General features: G+C 37.1%; 1 protein-coding gene across 2 annotated transcripts in view; it reads right to left on the reverse strand.

Annotated features, from left to right (window-relative positions):
• Positions 1-798: 798 nt before the first annotated feature.
• The window catches only part of LOC141428879 (poly(A)-specific ribonuclease PARN-like), a 40211-nt gene continuing 21266 nt past the window's right edge, over positions 799-19743 (reverse strand). For both annotated transcript variants that reach the window (XM_074088924.1, XM_074088923.1), the window contains exons 12-14: positions 3403-3434; positions 2002-2165; positions 799-1036 (exon numbers count right to left, since the gene is read on the reverse strand). In XM_074088924.1, the coding sequence (XP_073945025.1) occupies positions 830-1036; positions 2002-2165; positions 3403-3434 (403 nt within the window). In that variant the 3' untranslated portion in view covers positions 799-829. The remainder of the gene's footprint in view (positions 1037-2001; positions 2166-3402; positions 3435-19743) is intronic.

The following is a 19743-nucleotide window of genomic DNA, read 5'->3' on the forward strand; positions in this document are numbered from 1 at the left end:
TAATTTAGATATTGAAAGTCGCCGCATAGCTGGGGTTTCTAAGTGGCATGTGCCTCCCCAATGCAATGCCCTTGGAAATCCCAAACGTGCCGGCGGCGGCGGACTTCGCCTCAGCACTAGAAGAAATCGCCAACCTTGTTAATCATTTATTTATTTAGTCATCATTTATTTTCTTGGTGTGATATATCGTCATTACTTTGAAAAAATCTCGTATCTCAAATCAACATGTCAGCAAATTTGACCCTTAACACAATGTTCATTAAGTTCACTGGGAAAGATCATCGATTTTGACATACTTACCAGCTTTTTTCAAAGTACTGACGATAAGGATATTTTTGTGCTCTTTGATTTTGGTGTTCTTCGATTTTTTGCAGCTACAGAAGTAATCTACGGTTATTTATTACTAAAAACGTATACGATAAGATTACGATCTACGTCGATTTACGTAAATTTTGTTTTTCGTAATAGGTATACCAATTTGAATTCAAATTTTTTTTTTTTGTCTTGCACTCCGTGGACGAAATTCGTTTATCGCGACCCCGCGGAAACTTTTTGGGATAAAAACTATCTTATGCCCCATAGTTTTAACCTACCTCCATACCAAATATCATCTTAATCGGTTCACCGGTTTAAGCGTGAAGGTGTAACATAAACATCCAGACAGTTACTTTCGCATTTAAAAAATTAGTCGCGATAGTGATTGCAACAGGTATTTTTGTTTTTTCTTTTATTTTTGGAACCGCTTTGTAATTTCCAAAACAAATGAGCTAGTGGACATGGTAAAATAAAACTTCGGAATACATTTAGATTATCGCCTAAATATTTATTCTTAATCCCAACTATCGCTCTCTTTAAATGCTGCTACACATTTCGCGTCAGATTCGCTATCGAATCGTTCTATGACTTTCTTCTCTTGATTTTCTTTCTTGGTTGGCCCGCTGTCCTTTTGGCCGTTGACTTCGGGTCGCTTTCGGGTGTTTTCGGAGGGAGATCGGGCGGGCTCGGGTTTCTTCGGCGGGGGTTCACTTTCATCAACCTGTAAATAGGCCAAAGTATTTCATTTAATTTCATATTTGGTAAAATAAAAAAAGAATAGGGTTATATGGTTTATAGGGTTTACTGAGCGGCAAAAAGCTGGCCGTCGAATATATGCACTCATAGGTAATTTTGTATGCAGAGTGGGCCAAATTTTATGCCGCTGAGTATACATATAGTGTTAAACATATTACCGCAAGATTTTCATAATTTTATTATTGGGTATTATATTTAATATCCGCCAGCATATATTATTACGGAATAATGATACTTTCGTCTTCGAAAATGACTTTCAAGTGATCAGGTTACCTTCTATATTTAAAATTCAATATTAATATATTTTTTTTTATTCGACTGGATGGCAAACGAGCAAGTGGGTCTCCTGATGGTAAGAGATCACCACCGCCCATAAACATCTGCAACACCAGGGGTATTGCAGACGCGTTGCCAGCCTAGAGGTCTAAGATGGGATACCTCACGTGCCAGTAATTTCACCAGCTGTCTCACTCTCTACGCCGAAACACAACAGTGCAAGCACTACTGCTTCACGGCAGGATTAGCGAGCAAGATGGTGGTAGCAATCCGGGCGGACCTTGCACAAGGTCCTACCACCTGCAAATAATAACCACAGAATGGGAATATTTATGCGAAACTGTGAATTTAGCACTACCTACTGAATTAAATTATAAGGCGAAGGCTAGACATATAATGAAAGAAATTTATCACATATTAGGTATGGTATTTACCTACTGGTCGTGTAGTCTAGCGTATATTAACAAATATGAGTATTTACGAAGTAAGATACGTAAGACTGAAAACCATCAGTATGGATCATCCTTTGCCTGTTCGTGTGTCACAAATCACCGACCTGTGTCCTCAAACAATAAGTCGTGAGTTTTAGTTTTAAAAGGGGTGGTATTGCAACCGGGAGGAAACCAAATAGACTTCTATAGCCAATGAGTGTACCTGAAACACGCCAGAGCTAGTTCGTTTCCGCGTGGCGCGCGCGGGCGCAGACAGGCTGTTGGAGCGCGCGCGCTCTTTGTCGGCGCTCAGAGATGCTGGCTCCTTGGACTCCTTAGCCTCTTTGACCGGCGACCGCGGTGGCAGTGCTACGCTCGTGTTGTGGGCTGTTCAATAAATTGAGCTGAATTAGCTTACTATTATAAATACATTCGAATTGGTCCATCTGTATGGGAGCTACAGTCGAACTGAATCCTGTACCAGGGTGGAACTGGAACCCTTTCATAATCAATTTCGCTATGATTTCACATACAAGCTTATACATCCCATACATCTGCCAAAGAAATATAAACATAATAGCCTGTAAGCTTCGATCATTCAAAAAACTGACTTAGCTATACCTACCACAGTCTACGAGTAAATGTGTAATTTTGAAAGAAGAACCCCTCGTGTAACAGAATGATATATATTTATTTATTTTAGCATCGTCGTCCTTTTTTGTCCCCAGACGACTTATAACGAATATATTCCCAATTGACATAATCCCAAATTCATAATTCCCAATTTTATTCCAAGATTAACAATCTTTCCCTAGCGAGAATGCAGATGTTGATGTCTCAACTCGCATAATTTAACTTATATCAGCTTGCTTGCAACATAAATACCTACCTACTTTAAAATGAATGTTCATCAAGTCGAGCTCATAACCTTAACAATTTGGTAGCTCTACGAGCGTTTCAACCGCTATCAGTTTCCTGCCGCTTATTACTGAAGAAATGAGTAAGGTAGAATGAGGGCTATCGTTTTTTGTCCCACTAGATGGCGCACTGTTGCGTGAGGTTTTTAAGTATGACTTAAATATCGAGCATGCCACAGTGTTGCATAGTCCCCGTTTTGTTCGGAAAAAAGGGAGGACAAAGGTTTCCGAAAGACAAAACTGTCTCAAAACACAGACATTCATTGCGCCGGAACGCATATTTGCCATAATTAATTTCTGATATTGCAAAATATTCAGAAAATTATTCTAATTCTAAATAAACCCGCGTAGCTCACACAAAAACTATGAGATTTGACATTTCGGAGACCTCACGCTACACTAGCGCCTCTAGTGGCGAATTCATACGCGATAGCCCTCATTGAAGAATTTTGTAAAACGATATGGTGTGCATGCAATGTAATTACAACTCATTAATATTTCTTGGTTATGGCCTCATTTCTACAATATATGCGGCAGGAAGCTGATAGTGGTTGAAACGCTTGTAGAACTACCCAATTACAGATCTCACCCGAAACGGCATAAATTCTACGAAACAGCCTTTCCCATTAAAAAGCAATGGGGCTGCTCTTCCTGGTATTTATAAAAAATTACACATACACCGACTATTAAAAATAAATAAAAAATACCTTTCCGTGCTCTCGGCGTGGAGTCAGGTGTTCTGCAAAAAAAAGTTAAGTGTGATGTTGCATTGCATCCCCACATTAAATGAAGACATTTCCATCTTTTGCATAATGGAAATGTAATTAGACTTCATTTACTATAAATACTGAGTGGACGGTAAATTTTGAATGGCTTAATTATAGTGGAGGATAGGTATCAGGCTAAACGCGGTAGGAATAGTTGTCACGAAATTATGCGTAAGAGCAAATAAACGATGAAAGTTGATAGCTCCACCGGGGTGTCCTACGGCGGTGTACGTTGACGATCGTGCAGTTTTTAAATAGCGTAACATTTATGTGAAGCAATATTCTACTCAACCACTTCATATATTAATTCAAACTTAATTAATTTTGAATTAAGTACTTGGCGCGTTTGTGTACATTTCCTCAATGTTTTCCAACACGTGACATACATGTTACACAGTTACCGACATGATAATAATCCGTCACATGCTTTATCATCTCGTAATAATGCAAGTTACAAGTACGCACCAGCAGCGTCAAAAGTTTACAAAAAGAATCTGCAATTATTAAAGTCGAAAGGTTAATTTCACTTCGCAAGTCTCAACTATTTTTTGGATAGTATCCAGGAGAATTAGAAGGTAACTACACAGAGCTAGCGAACTAGAGATGAGTCTGAGAACAAATGGTAATGTTAATCAACTTCTTATGAGTGGTTCAAGTTAACGTTTAAAAACTAGTCGCAAACTAGATTAACAAGCATGCGATAATGGCACACAGTTTGTCAGTTAAATTTATGCAGACTATTTAGCTGTTGGCCTGTTGTTAACCTGGCAAGTTGAGAATGTAGAGAGAGCTTTGACATCAAGTGTTCTAGAAACGAAAATGTGATTTTTTCCACGGAACTTGTGAAGTTGTGACACCGTTAAATAACATTTCAAAATCAAGCCAAATACATAAGTTGTATAAAAAATTAGACGTGCCCGGAAATTTTACGGAATAGGATGTGAGGAAACATATTACAGTCGGCACCCTAGCATAACTATCCACTTTTCATTACTTTTCATACATAACTTAGAGAACCGACCGTACTATTCAATCGATCAACGTAACCATTCTATAAGGGACACTTATATGTTTAAGTAAGTTTTAAAATTTCATTTTTTAATTTTAACAAGATTTAAACAGTTGAAATTTTAATAGGTTAAGAATAACCTCAAAATAGGTAATGGACTAACGCATCCAAATATAAATAAAATAACATATGACCTAACTAGCCTCGCCCAACCCTACTATAATGGCAGCGTTGTAAGGTGGCGTTCAAATTCAATCTGATGAGACTTGCTGAGAATCGAGTACCGTCGCGATTTAATTGGGGACGCGTCGCGCAACTAATTGTGGGTGTAAGTCACGGGCAAAGAGTAAATCACGAGAGGAGTCCGCAACCAAAAGTCGAACATTTTTTCTTTTGCAGTTTTATCTTACGTTTTTACCTTTTTATCGGCATAGTCAAATACAAAACCTTACCAACTTTTCTTTAAAAAAAATGGGTCTTCTTCATGCCTTCATTTACCTCGTAAAAATGCGTTCTCTTTTGGGTAAATTAGTAGTTATTTGTAGCAGCATTTAAGTGGCTGGTAGACAGACGCGTCAAGATACACTTAAATAGTTCCAAAAAAGACGGTGCGGCACATTGCCTTACGCTCGACTTCAAGCCCAGTTTACCTAGAGTTCAGTATCGATCGTAGAGCCGTAGATTTTTCATTTTGACATTTGTCACTAAATAAAAAGTTCCAAATTAATGTAAATGAAAATGTCACATTTAATACAATAATTTATTGACACTATAATTTTTTGCCACTTCGGGTACCGATCGTATTTCGATTGAGATCCTACTTTTGCCGATGGACATACACTATGTAGGTAAGTCATTAAATAAGTAACATTTCTAAACAAGAATATTCCTTCACGCACCTATAAATCTGTCGAAATTAGAGAAGAACACACACACGAAGAACACGACGCTGGCAAAAGTGATTTCTCAATAAGAGTACCGGTACTGGTTGCCATATATAGATACATGGAATGTTATTTCCCTGTTAAGAAGAACATTGTAAATCTGTTTAAAAAATATATACCTCGTTGAGTTTGACACGACGATATTTATATTCAATAGTAAGTTGTGCCATCGCTCACTGAATTTAATCTTTGGGAGCGTCGGCGGGCAGCGCAGTTCACCTGTCGCGCGCGCTTGGCGGACATGCGCGTGCGCCAAATTGCCTCAAGGCAGTCACGACGCGCGCTAATTGTCCGAATACTGCCTACCTGGTGCTTGGAAATTCCTTTTAACCTTATGCCAGGATGGTCAGGCGTTTTTTTAGACTAAGAGCTTAGATTTTGTTATTCTTCAAAAACGAAAATTTAAAAAAACCTTTTTTTAGCTAAACCCTGCAGGCTGCATTATACAAGTGTTTTCAAATTATTATATTTTAGAAGATATTGAGTAAGTTTGACTGAACGCCCCTGTAAAAGTTTACCTTTTAGGCGGTACACACTGAAAATCGGTCAATGTAGTATGGAAACATATTTTAACCTCGATTTAAGAAAACCCTGAAAAATATTTACAAGGGTGTTCAGTTCAGTCACACAAACCCAATCTCCTGATTGAACAACCGTGTTTTTCTTGATTTCTGTTAACTTTGGCAGACAGCTTAGTTCGTTGATAGAAATTACCTGGTAGGTAATTAACTTTTTGGCCAAATAAAAAATAAGTTCACAGTCGTTTTCAAAGGTCAAATAATAAAATTAACAAACTTGAAGAGAGACATTGACTCAACAAAGCGTGGAAAAATTATGATACGACTCTATTTCTGGGGCCGGTGGGACGTGTCAGATGGGCTACTACGAAACTCGCAAATCGAAGTTCGTATAAGCGTCAGCGGGACGGCAACATACGAAGTTCGCGTTTTGCACTTCGTGGCATAGGGCCAGATATTTTTGCGCACTCCGCTGTGTGGGGTATTAATGCAGTTGACTGTACAGTTTGAGCCGAGAATACCCAGTTTCATTATTTTGGCATTTTTTTGCAATAAAATTAAAGTTATTATTTCATTGAAAAAAATGTACTCCGTATAGTACATTCGATTGTTGTTCTTACAACTAATTTGTACTTGAAATCATACTAATTCCTCTTGGCCAGAGCTTTTAGTTATAACGTAATAAGCAACGTCATATATAATATTGCTTAATGTTATTACTGAATGCGCAGGCGCGTCACAAATCAAAGCCTTCCGTATAAGGCGGGCGGCGCGACCGATGCCACACTCCGCGATTGACTTGTAACTCCATAGTTTTTGTTGCTGTCTAATAAGCTGCTTTCCCGTTGCTATTAATATACTACATTCCGTTAGAAATAAATCAAATCTTTAAACGCAGGCGACCGAAAGTCGCAAAGGTGATTGGAACGTGAGAAACTGCGCACAGCATCTTCTAAGTCATTATCATGTGTGTTTATAAAATACCACACACGACTACCACGACATATCAATGAGTATTATAAACAATACAGATAGCGCGCGAGTTGAATGCAGTCGGGGCCTGAGGTGAGGAGCGGGAGCCTCTCCCCCCGCTATCCACACGCCTCGCCTCTGTCGCCTTTAGTGTAGTGTTGTCCTTGATAGCTGTCGTACACACATATCGATCGCGTTAAAACTCATATTGCCCCCTGCATTATTTTTTGTTAGGGTTCCGGAGCCAAAATGGCAAAAACGGAACCCTTATAATTTCGCCATGTCTGTCTGTCTGTCTGTCCGTCTGCGGCTTTGCTCAGGGACTATCAATGCTAGAAAGCTGTAATTTTGCACGGATATATATGTAAACTATGCCGACAAAATGGTACAATAAAAAACCAAAAAAATTTTTTTTAGGTTACCTCCCATAGACGTAAAGTGGGGGTGATTTTTTTTTCTTATCCAACCCTATGGTGTGGGGTATCGTTAGATAGGCTTTTTAAAATTTGAAAAAAATCAGGATGGTATTAAGTATATCAATCTTTCTAGGAAAACTATAACGGCTAAGTTTGGTTGAGAATTATTAGTAGTTTTACTCTTAAATAGCAGCCTAACGTATAAAATACGAAATCCTTACAAAATTTTACTTATTTTTTTCGTAATGGCTACGGAACCCTATTTTGGGCGTGTCCGATACGCTCTTGGCCGGTTTTTTTTAATGATGAATAATCCGAGTTCGTTGCCTTTTTTTTACTGTTTAATCGAGTTACATCCATCGTGTTGAGTCACGTTGCGATTATGATGGATGAAACAAATAAAAGGTAAGGTGCTAAGTACTGTTTATATACATAATTATGTGTTTAAAGTGCGAAAGTTAAAAAAAATATACTTAATAAAATGTGAAAATTAAAATAACATTTATTTTACAAATTTATCGACATACCTTCTGTATGTCGGTAAATTCGTCATCATTAATTCTAATAAGGTCGAACACTATCGCCTTCCTGAGCTCTGCATTCAACTCGCACCCTATCTGTACGTATCGAAGAATTACTCAAACGCGCACACAAACAAGCATAAATAGGTGCCTGCCTGATTTTCCTGTTTTCATGGAACGCCAGATACTTCGTTTCTATTTCTACACCAGCGCCATGACTGAAGAAATTCAGACATCGGCATTTGCTGCACTGAGTGGCATCCATTTTGGTGCACTGTTAACTACTAAGATTTCACGTACAAACTTTTTTTACACCAAATAAATTTATTCTATTCAATTCTATTTTACAACATTTCCTCAATACTAGCTGTTGCCCACGGCTTCGCCACCGTTGTAATTTTTTAAATTATCTTTCATAAAAATCTTCTCCTGACAATAACAAACACAACAAATAAAGAATTAGCGAAATCGGTCCAGCCGTTCTCGATTTTTGCGATTAACACGATTTTTTTAGCGCTGGGGTGTTTATTCTTAACGCTTTAGCATTATGCTGAGCCAGTGTCCGATTCACAACCGCAATGACACATACTTTCCTACGTGTTGTCTATTTGTACTTAATACTATTGTTGCGTCTTGTGTTGTGAATAAATGTATTTTCTTTCTTTCTTTCTTTCTATCTTTATTTATTTTCAAGACTATTGTAAAACGAGCAAGCGGGTCATCTGATGGGAAATGATCACCGCTACCCATGAGTATACCAACTACTCAAGGAGTCATTGGTCCGTTGCCGGCCTTTTAAGAGAGTATAAGCCTTTATGCGTCATTTCTGGTGAGTTTGGCGTTTCAGTAATATATATTTTTTTCCTTTTTGATTGACAATGCCCTTTGCCTTCTGATTTGTACTTATAGTTACCAATGACGAGTTTTACGGATTTTTTTGAGAAAAACAATTTATGTTGTCCCCCACACTAATGAAAGCACGATGGCTGCGGGCCCTGCAGCACCGTATTGCCTAATACATTAAGGTTATCGACATACAATGTACGTTAATCTTTGCCTCTTTAAACGTCAGGTTAACAAGTTGGTGTGCCCTGAAGGCGTAGCAGGTAGATTATAAATATTAAATTGAAATTTCCTCGGATACATTCATTTTCATGTTGAGGTGCCGGGTTCGATTCCCGGTCGGGCAGATAAATATATAAAAATTGATGTTATACATTTATTTAAGAATGTACTTGTATCTATTTAAGTATGTTTATCCGTTGCCTGTCACCTACATAAATTACAAGCTTTGTTTAGTTTGAGACCAGGTCAATTGATATTAATGTCAATTCCCCGTGATAATTATATCTATTTATTCATCAAAGAGCAAATGGTAAAATTGTGGAAAGAAAAAGAACAACGTCTGTCTAGCGTGTTCTACAGTAGCTCTAACTAATAGTATAAATATTAAATGATATTGTAACGTATAACTCACGTCTTAAACCGAGTTTAGCACGCCATGTTTCGGGCTATTTCGTAGCCCAAAATAGTATAAATCATAAAAAAGTAAATAAATTATTTTATTTAGGTAATTAAAAACGTCAACTTAGAAATTGGGATCCATCGTCTAGCGATAACTATTAATATTTATACACCATACACCTAGATAATAACCTTCTTTTTCTGGTAGTCCATGTAGGTGTTTTATAAAGTGATATTTATATTTTATACAGTAAATAAATGTTTTATCAAATTACCGTTATAGGTACATTATGAAAATATGGATTTCGTTATCTAATGTTTATTATATTTTGGAAACGGTAGGTATAAGAAAAATTAGATAAAATGTAGTTATATCTTGTGGATCGCGCCCTTCGTACCTACTGACAATCTGTTCGTTTGCTAACAAATGCAAAAAAACGTTCGGAAGCATGCAATGCCACACGCTATATAGCCTTAGCGTGTTTTATTAAGCTTTGCTGACAGACAGTTATCATCAACCCTTGTTTTGTAAAAGTCAAATATAATCAATTTAAGAAAAAGTGTATAAAGAGCATGCCGCTAAGTGCAAGCATGCACCGTCTAATCGAATAACACTAATTCATACACATAAAACATGCACGTATGGTCGTATTTAAAAAAAGTGTGTTAGATTTTAATCTACCTACATACATTATTTAGATGCGCAGGGATCAAATAGATCTAACAAATAGATCATTCTTGGTGGTTTAGTAGTGCGTTTTTTTTTAAAGAACAACTAACGTCGGTAGTTCTGTTTTACATTTTACAAACGTGTATGAGATTGGATTTTAATTCATTGTAATTAAGACTATTGTCCGTTACCGCTTTATAAGCGTTTTCATTTTTGATACTGACTGTATGTGTAACCTAAGGCTTTATTGTCTAACACACTTGGAATCACACTTCTAACCACTTCTTTCTGTTACACGGTTTAAGACGAGATTAGAAAGAGACGGTGAATGCGATCGCGAACATCAGCGCGTTAAGCCGAGATTTAGACTTGCAAGAAAAATCGAGCAAGTTGCATTACATTGCGAGGCCATAAAGCCAAGGAGTTTGCAGTGGTCAATCGAGCACCACAATGTAATGCAACTTGAACGATTTTTCTTGCAAGTCTAAACTCGGCTTTAAACAATACGGCCTCTGGATGGACGGATGTGTCGAGTCCAGTAAAAATCTCGCAAGAGGTAAGGGGAGTTAGAAATTATTGGGAAGTTAGTGTAATTTTTACAGATTGTTTGGGGGTAGGTACACTAAGAAGTTTATCCTAAGTTTTCGACCACGAACCACGAGGACCTTGCACAAACTTAGAGGTGGGGAAAGGGGACCAAAACCTCAATATTTATAAGTTGAAATACCACAAGACACGCACCGTTACTGAGTAAAATTGGCATAATTGCTGGTTTAATAATTAATTATATACTCAACACTGTTCGGCTACACTGTTAGTAATAGGTATTAATTATTTATCGACCACTCAGCTTAACACTGGTGGTGTAATGTAATTTGATGTCCAAATGACGTTCGGAAGCATGCAATGCCCACACGCTATGAAACCTTAAGACGACGAATTGGGCATTTTGATGAAAAACATCTAGACTTTTCTCAGCAATTACAAAACATATCAAAGTGATATTTGAAAACCTGATTCTTCATTTCAATGACTTCATTTTTTAAGTTGCCGAAACACGATTCGTAAAATTTTATAGCACAGTAAAAAATATCAAAGATACCTCTTGTAAGACGGGGATTTGCATGTTACAGGCAACCCAGATCAAATTAAGATTCCAAATTTTCATATTAAATTAGTTTTAACCCATACTTCAACATAATAATTGGATTTATTTTATTAAATTATTGTGTCTTATTAAGCATTACTGGCAGATAGTTAAGCATTCAGTCTCGTTTCGAAAATATTACGAAAAAATATAGAGAGCATTTCACTAAATGCAATTATATGCCGTCAAATGGAATAACACTATTTCATACATATAATACTAAATAATTAAAATATACTTACTTATTAATACTTTAATTTACTTACATTGAAATGATTCTATCTGGATTGTTTAGTGCACGCCTAATTTATAAAATAACAACTAACTTCGAGAACATTTCCTACATGTAGGTGCGTGATTGATTTACAATTTTAGTTCATAATCATAATGTAATTTAGAACTTTTGTTCTCTACCGCTTTAACGTTATTAAAAGTAATTAGATTTATGACGCTGAATATATGCAGTCAGATCACATACGTGTTCTGGTTGAACGGATATGTCTAATAGAATTCACTCACGTCAATGCCCTTCTAGCGGCATTTCGACTGCCAATAACCTTTAATTATTGTTTTCGACCAATGTCTCATATCAAAAGATATTTTACTGCCTCCTCTATAATGTAAGGGCGACATCACACATGTCTCGCTCTTACAATGTCCCAAGTATTAATCTGTTACTTATACGGCTTCAATAAGTCCTTATGTTTGAAAACCAGCTTTGAACCAGCCCTAATTACGTCCGAAGCCGCGACAGCACCGTACTTTTGTTTTCTGATGAGCGCGTTCATCATCCTAACAATATTCCCTAACACTGATGTTAATACGCGTGCGCGCGGCCCGCCGCCATCTTGTAGGGCCATCGGAACCAAAATGGCCGCTGTTAGCGTCAACATCACATGTCCAGAGAAAATCATTGGAATAAACGCTTGTGGGAGTCACATTATAATTGTATTTGATTGACCCGGTACGGGGACTTTGACGGTATTATGAAAATGGAGGGTTCTTGCTATGGTTAAATCAATTTAGAAGTATTTTAGTCTGACTATAATAGGATATTGCTGGTTTGGCGGCAATCCTCTAATGTCTGTCACATTTTCATTATCTGGCTACGGTTTTGAAGCGAAGAATAGTCCCTGACTACAACCAATTACCTAGGTATTCCGCTACAGATGTGTATGTCTGTCTCCGTAGTTAGGCCATGGGTTTAGTTTTTGAATATATTCGTCGATTTTAACAGCACCGAAAATGCGTCTGTTGAGTCACTTCACGTCCTCAGTTCCGGTAGACGAGACTGGAGTCTATTTATACTAAAACATTGCCTGGAGTTTTTGTAAAACAGTTTAATAAGTCACGATGAAGAATTGTGAATACACAGACACAATAGACAGTTCTATCGATATAACAGTCACTAAGACTGCGATAAGTAGGAGAAAACGCATCACTAAGTGTAGCCTAGACCTAAAACCTTGATACGCTATACTCGTATGTTACATTGTAGCATAAGTTTATTAAATCTCCAAACATTCCGAACATAAATCTTACATTCCATTCCAGTTGGAACATATCGATCAATGCTACGTAAAAATGGCCACTAGTGCCATGCCGCATGCGACTTGTCACTCTGTGTCAGATATCCGCGACACGCTAATAGCCTACGTTTGGGAACGCTCGGCACTCACGCGCATACGGCATTGGAACAGCAGGAATATTAAAAACAGTATGATATAAGATTAATACGTAGGTACGATAGATTTAAAAGGTAAATTTACATAACGCGAAAGAAAACTTTAACCTTACTCATGCACAGTAAAGTTGGCTGCGTTAATAATATTCTAATAGTTTTAATAGCGGTTGGCTAAGGATAAGTAATAGACAAGTTTCATGGACGTAGTGAAAAAAAAACAGACAATAATTAAAACAAGACAAGTAGATAAAGAAATAGGGGGAAAATATTGACAGAATAACTGACTGACATTATCAAGGCGCACCTAAAATTACTGGGACAATGACCTTGAACTTTTATATAGGTCTTCTTTTCATCATGTAAGTAACAGAGTACTTTATAAGTCTGATTTTGCGAACATTTCACGATTGTAACAGGGGTAACACAATTGCACACTGCAAATGTAAGATAATTTGCGCTAAAAGTTATACTAGAACTGCCTCTATCACGAATATAACTTGTACCTACGCCATAGCAGGATTGAAAATTTAACCTAATCCAAGTTATTATTTTTATCTTAAAAGAACACACGTGTCAATCACGATGCTGGATGTGGTTTTGTATTAAAGAGCCGCTGAAATGCAATAAATTTCGTAATTGGCATGCTGTTTTTAATGTCTTTACTGTTTGTTAAAACGTGACGTCGTCTATTAGAAATCCAGTATGCGTTTTGCAGCCGCCGCCGTTTGACTTAACACCATACTCGTTAATCGCAAAAACTAAAGAGATCATAGCAAAGCCGAATACGTAGACGATTTCTTGCTGGATCGGAAATTAATGAAATGGTATTTTAATTCTGTAATTCGTGCCGTCAAGGGCATGTTTTATGAGTGCAGGTATGTTTTTTAAATGCGAAATAAGGAGTTCTTTCTTAGTAGTAGCGGTTTATATAGTATGTCAACTGTTGTATTGCGTATAAGGGGTGCAGGTAGGGCAGAAGTAGTAAATCCAAATCTTATTATTGTTAGTTATTTATACGACACCGTCGTAAGCGTAAATCCAGGATTCATCACCTGTGTAGATATTAAAAAACCGCTTTTGACTCGCCGTGATTGTATTTTTTTAACATTTTCTTGCACCATTCAATGCGAACCTCTTTTTGTTCATTTGTTATAAATTATGCGGAATCCACCGCGAACAATTTTTTTACAGCCAAATATTTATGTATAATCTTATTTATACTCGTCATGCTTATGCCCAGATATGCCTCTATTTCGCGATATGTGACATGACGATATACCATTTCGATATGTATATTGTAATATCATTTTTGCTTTTATCAGAGCAAACGTGCTCAAAGAAATCCAAAAAATAGAAAAAAAACTTCACGATTTTCTTTACTTCATACTTTGCTCTGCTCGACTGTTAAAAAACCATTAATATATAGATACCCAGTGATGGTCTTATTTTTCTGTTTTTTCTGTGCATCTATATTTCAGTTTGTATTTTCAATTTAGGTTTTACGGGATGACCGTAAAAGTAAAAATTTGGAATTGAAATAAAAATACAAAAAGATTCCAAAAACCAATCTTAATTTGATTGCTTTGTAACGATATCTCTTGTCCGGGTGAGCGGTAATTCAATGGAATGCCGAAAAAGTTTCTCGATGAGGGCTACGCATAGATGTCGCTAGCGTCGTGCTTAAGTGACTAAGTAAGAAACAAAACAAGCTGTGATATGAGGTGCATAGGAAATTCGTGTCGGTACCGTTGACATCAGTGGTGTAGCGGTATAGCACGCGTACGGATTACCGAGGACCTGAGTTCGATTCCCAGTGATGGTCTTATTTTTCTGTTTTTTCTGTGCATCTATATTTCAGTTTGTATTTTCAATTTAGGTTTTACGGGATGACCGTAAAAGTAAAAATTTGGAATTGAAATAAAAAATACAAAAAGATTACAAAAAACCAATCTTCATTAATATATAGCTTTAAAAAAATCACTCATGTCAGCACAACAAGCAAGACACAAGTTACAATTCCCTCGCGCGCCATTGCCATGTAACTTAGACAATGTCGATTAGAGGTCCACAGGCCATATCGTCCGACGAAGCCGTAATCGCAATCGCTAATCGTAAGCGTAATCTTTTCCGTCAAACGACATAGGATAAGGGTGGACAGAGATAGTAATGCGATTACGAGCGAGCGCGTTAGACAATACGGCCTTAGTTTTCCAACAGCACTTGTGTATGCCGTCGTTTTAAAAGAGTGTTGTAACGATAAAGCGAGGTGTCGGCTGTGATGGCTGTACACCGCTACCAGTATTTATCGTTGGTCAGCCGACACGGCGCGAGGCGCGGGCGTAGCTAAAGGTCGTTCCTATTTGTACCTAACTAACTATTCCAGCAGTAAAACCATGGGTTTATGACACCAATTGGCATTGATCACTTTTTAACAATGTGGTCTAATTCCAAAACCATTTCGAGGAATAGGTTTATTAAATCATTTTATTACATTTTAGCTAAAAAATACTTAATGATCGTGTGCATGTTTGCAAAATAACGTTTGACCTTTGTTTGACTTTCGTAAATAAACGTTCTGTATCTAAACCGCCTAATCCTAACACTGCTAGGTGACAGAAGACACTACGTTTTACGTTTTTAAATAATTGTGACGGGCAAAGATAAACAAAGTTTTAACGCCATGGCAACTATGGTTAGCTATAATTCCGCTAACTTATAAATAAGATAAAAAATTTAAAACCCAACTAAAACCAAAATCCTTCAAATATCTAGGTGTCTTAAATTCGCCTATTTTATGAAAAAATAAAATAAAAATAAACATTGTTTTGTTGAGACCAATGCCAATTAACAATAATTTCATGACACAACCGTAATAAATAGTTATTTGAGGTTTTTGTGATTTTTTTTTACTGACTGTATGCTGCATTGTCATCCAATCTAACTTATGCCAAATCTCAAATCAATCCGTCCACTGGAAATGGGTCACAACTAATTTGCAAAATTTGAAGCAACCATACACGGTATTTTTTTAACAACCCCCATAATTTTAGCCCTGAATATCAGATAAATCAGATAATTTTCCTTATTTTTTTTTTTATTGCTCTTCTCTACTACTCAAAGGTTGACTGGCAGAGATCCCTTCAGGGATAAGTCCGCCTTTGTACTTATCACTTTCTTTTTTGTTTAACATTTTTGTATTTCCTTTTTGTACAATAAAGAGTATAAATAATAATAATAAATTTTGAATTAACTGTAAAATGTAATTATTTGATGCTTTGAAAAAAAGAAATTGCCAATAGGGCATATTAGGCAAAGCTCTGCGCAGGGGGCGACACTACCGCAAACCCATGATAACGTCAGTTCTCTTTATATTTTGTCACCATGACAGATTATGACCTATAGAAATCATGATATTTATTAGTAACAAAATAATAAGATATTTTACATCGATAGTAACGATAGAGCTATATTTCCAAAATTGTAATTGAAATAATACGATATTTTGGCGTTTAAGATACTTAAAAAACTGTTTACTGTTTTGTGCTAGTGCTGCACTCTGACGGGAGAAAATTTTAGTAATATTCCCTATTGATTCTTAGCTTATAAAAATTACGTCAATTAATTGGAGGTGTGAATCACATCCTATTGAGTAAAGAAACTATGATTTGCTTCTTTAATTCGACACTCGCACGAATATACCGCACCTTTAAAATTAAACTGAAACAATTTTAAATTATATTCACATTTCCAAAATAAACTTTAAATAAAACACAATGTGGTTGAATTAATATGGTGTCTTGTTTCTAATTTTTTGGGTCTTATTTTTATAAACATTGTACGAAATCTACTACCACAATTTTTCCTATTAAATATCTTTCACTACATTTGGGAGGAGCCCGACTAAATCTTCACAACAGCGAGCCGTCGAGCTTACATGCGCAGTGCCAGGCGCGATACCGAATTTGGAGTTTAATTGTACCGTAAGTTCGATGGAGGGTCAATTTACACGACGATTTATATTACCACCGGTAACACCGGGTACACCGTTTGCAGTTAACATCGAACATGGCGCTAAAAAGTTAATAGATTTTTATAGCGTTTTTTAGCTTTTATTTAGATACGTATGTATATGTACATAATTATGTAATGTAAGACTTACCTACGTCCTGGAAATTATTGAATTGTATTGTTGCTTCTTTGTTTGTAGTTTTTTGAGTAAGAGACAGTTTGTGTCTAAGTAAAAACTGGGAACATGATCTCAACAAACCTCATCTTTATATACATATATTTTTGTCCTGATCAATAAGGGGCGTTCCACAATAAAAGTAAGTCATGTGAGCCTTACGCCAGGCCGTCGCGTGCGCAGGCCAGGAACGGCTCTATATCTCACAATGTCTTGCCCATAAAACTGTTTTGTTAACACGACGCAGGCGCGCCGGTATTTAGACGACGGTTTTGGTTGGAACACATAAACCCTAATGCCCGGTTTAGACCTGCAAGAAAAATCGTGCATGTTGCATTACACGACCGTGCTCGATTGACTACAACAAACTCGTTGACTTTACGGCCTCGCAATGTACCTAATGTAACTTACATAGCACGATTTTTCTTGCAAATCTAAACCAAGCTTTAGCAAAACTAACCTTTTCTCCGCCACTTCGTGTGCGTAAAATTAGGCTATGCTATTTTTCAAAAACTATACGATTGTGCATTACAAGTTTTTATCCGTGATTTCGCCCTCGATGAGGAGTGATATCTTTTATAAGCAAATTGGCAGGGCCTCTAACGGCGAGTCTAACCAACTGTCCTCATGGTATTTGAAACGTTGTCTGTCATAAACTTACATACATTTATCTCAAACGCAACGAAGCACGAGGGAAACCTAGCTCTATTAATGCAGGGCCTTAATCATAATCTTATCCACTCGTTATGAATTAAACAGCGACAAGTCTTTGGCTAATCATCGCGGCGACCGCAATCTGCGGGTTGTTCCCGTGTGTTACCGCCACTCTGAGCAGTGGTAACGGTTTTTACCCGACTTGCCGAAGGAGGGTTACGAGTATGTTTAACCGTATGAATGTATGTATGCACCCTTTGTAGCGGTACCTAAACGTCGGACGGATTACAACACATGAGAGATCATCAGATTCGTCATAAAAGTCGGAGTGACATGTATAATATTTCAATATAAAGTTCATTAACAAAAAAAGGAATGGGTTTAAAAAAATATACACATTGTGACAATATGGGTAACGAATGAAAGCTAATAACTAGCTCATTATACCTACCTATATACAGTGTGGAAAAATAAGTCGGGCCCTGGAGGGAAACTACCTTAAATCCTTAAGTTGGCTCATTTTACTTAAAGGAGACATTCCTTTATTTTTAAAAAGAAAGAAAACTGCATTCACAGATTTTCTAAAACTCACTTGCCTCGCCCGGGACTCGAACCAACTAAAATTAAAAAAACAAACACTCGCTATTTTATTATACTCAGGTATTGCTCTAACAAACATTTTTTAAAACATTTGTTTTATTAATTCAATTACGAAATAAATGGATGGTAACATATTTTTCTTTAGGCTAGGTGATAGAAAAACTACTCTGACTTATATTTATAGTTATTCTGGGTTATTAAAAACTATCAAGGTTATGTTTGTTCAGAGATACTCGTATTTACGGAGCCACCCGCTAAGATTTTGAAAACTAAGGATCTTTTTACTGGTATGCAAAAAAAGGGGTGGTAACTAACAACCGGCCATTGTACCCGTTACTACTAAAATGAACTAATGGTACTACTTACTAATAAACAATTAGTAAAAATTGTTACCACCATTTGAAAGCGGTGGTAACAGTCGGGAGTAGCCCCAATCTGCGACGGCCCGTGGCGACCACTTATAAGTATTAATCTCATTTATGTATGCAAATACAGGGCGCGCTGCGCAGACGCAATGTCTGGCGGTGGACGGAGATTATTGCGGTAATCCTTCACTGTATACTTTTACGAAATATTTTGAATACGTAGAAAGTAACATAGGGTTGACATTAATTCTGAATTAAAAAAGTCAAATGTAGTTCGACCATATAGATAATAATTTTATGCACAACCTAACAAAGAAATCAAAATAAATAAACATTTTCGTTATTATTTTTTAAACTACCTACTGTGTTTCGGCGTTAAGAAAAAATATCTGGGGGAATAATTGACACATAAAGTATATCTCTTATTGTAGCCTTTATAATAAGGCTCGCTGTGCATCTGCAACCCCAACAAAATCTGGTGTTGCGGTGCGGGTGTATGGGTGGTCGGGCTTGCACACCACCAGGTGACTAATTGCTTGTTGACCATCCTACACCATGAAATAAAATAAAAACTTTTTGTCCTACTATACAGATTTTGCAAATAAAAATAAGTTTAAAAAACTGAAAACCCGACTATATTCCGAAATTTTTATACACAGACAGACAGACTTCAAAGTAGAGCCTTGATTGCGTTGCATGGCACCTTGCCTTAAGGGTTGGTTACTTGAAACTTATTATAATAATATTCTATGAAGAGACAGAATGCGCGCCGCGCGTCGTAACGGTAATATAAATTCCACACTCCATATAGCATAGTTTCACTAAATGCTACGTGAAACTTAACCTACCTTACATGCCTCAGGCGGCGCCCTTTGCAACCCGGCCCAAAGAAACGCGACAAAAAGCGACAAGACGAGATAACGGCTCTCAAACATTAGGCGACACGAGAGCCGGATAATTGACACACACGCGTCACGCGAAGCCGAAAGCCCAAATACGTAGCAAAATGTCGCCTCTCGCAATTTGCCCCGGACGTGTCATTCACGTGTAATTGGCCCGCCATTAGCTAATGAGATTGGGCGATAGGATCTGTCGGTGCGCGCAAAGAGCTGCGCCGTTAGGCTGTTCGAAAGT

This window comes from Choristoneura fumiferana, chromosome 6 (assembly GCF_025370935.1).
Source record: "Choristoneura fumiferana chromosome 6, NRCan_CFum_1, whole genome shotgun sequence".
Classification (NCBI taxonomy): domain Eukaryota; kingdom Metazoa; phylum Arthropoda; class Insecta; order Lepidoptera; family Tortricidae; genus Choristoneura; species Choristoneura fumiferana.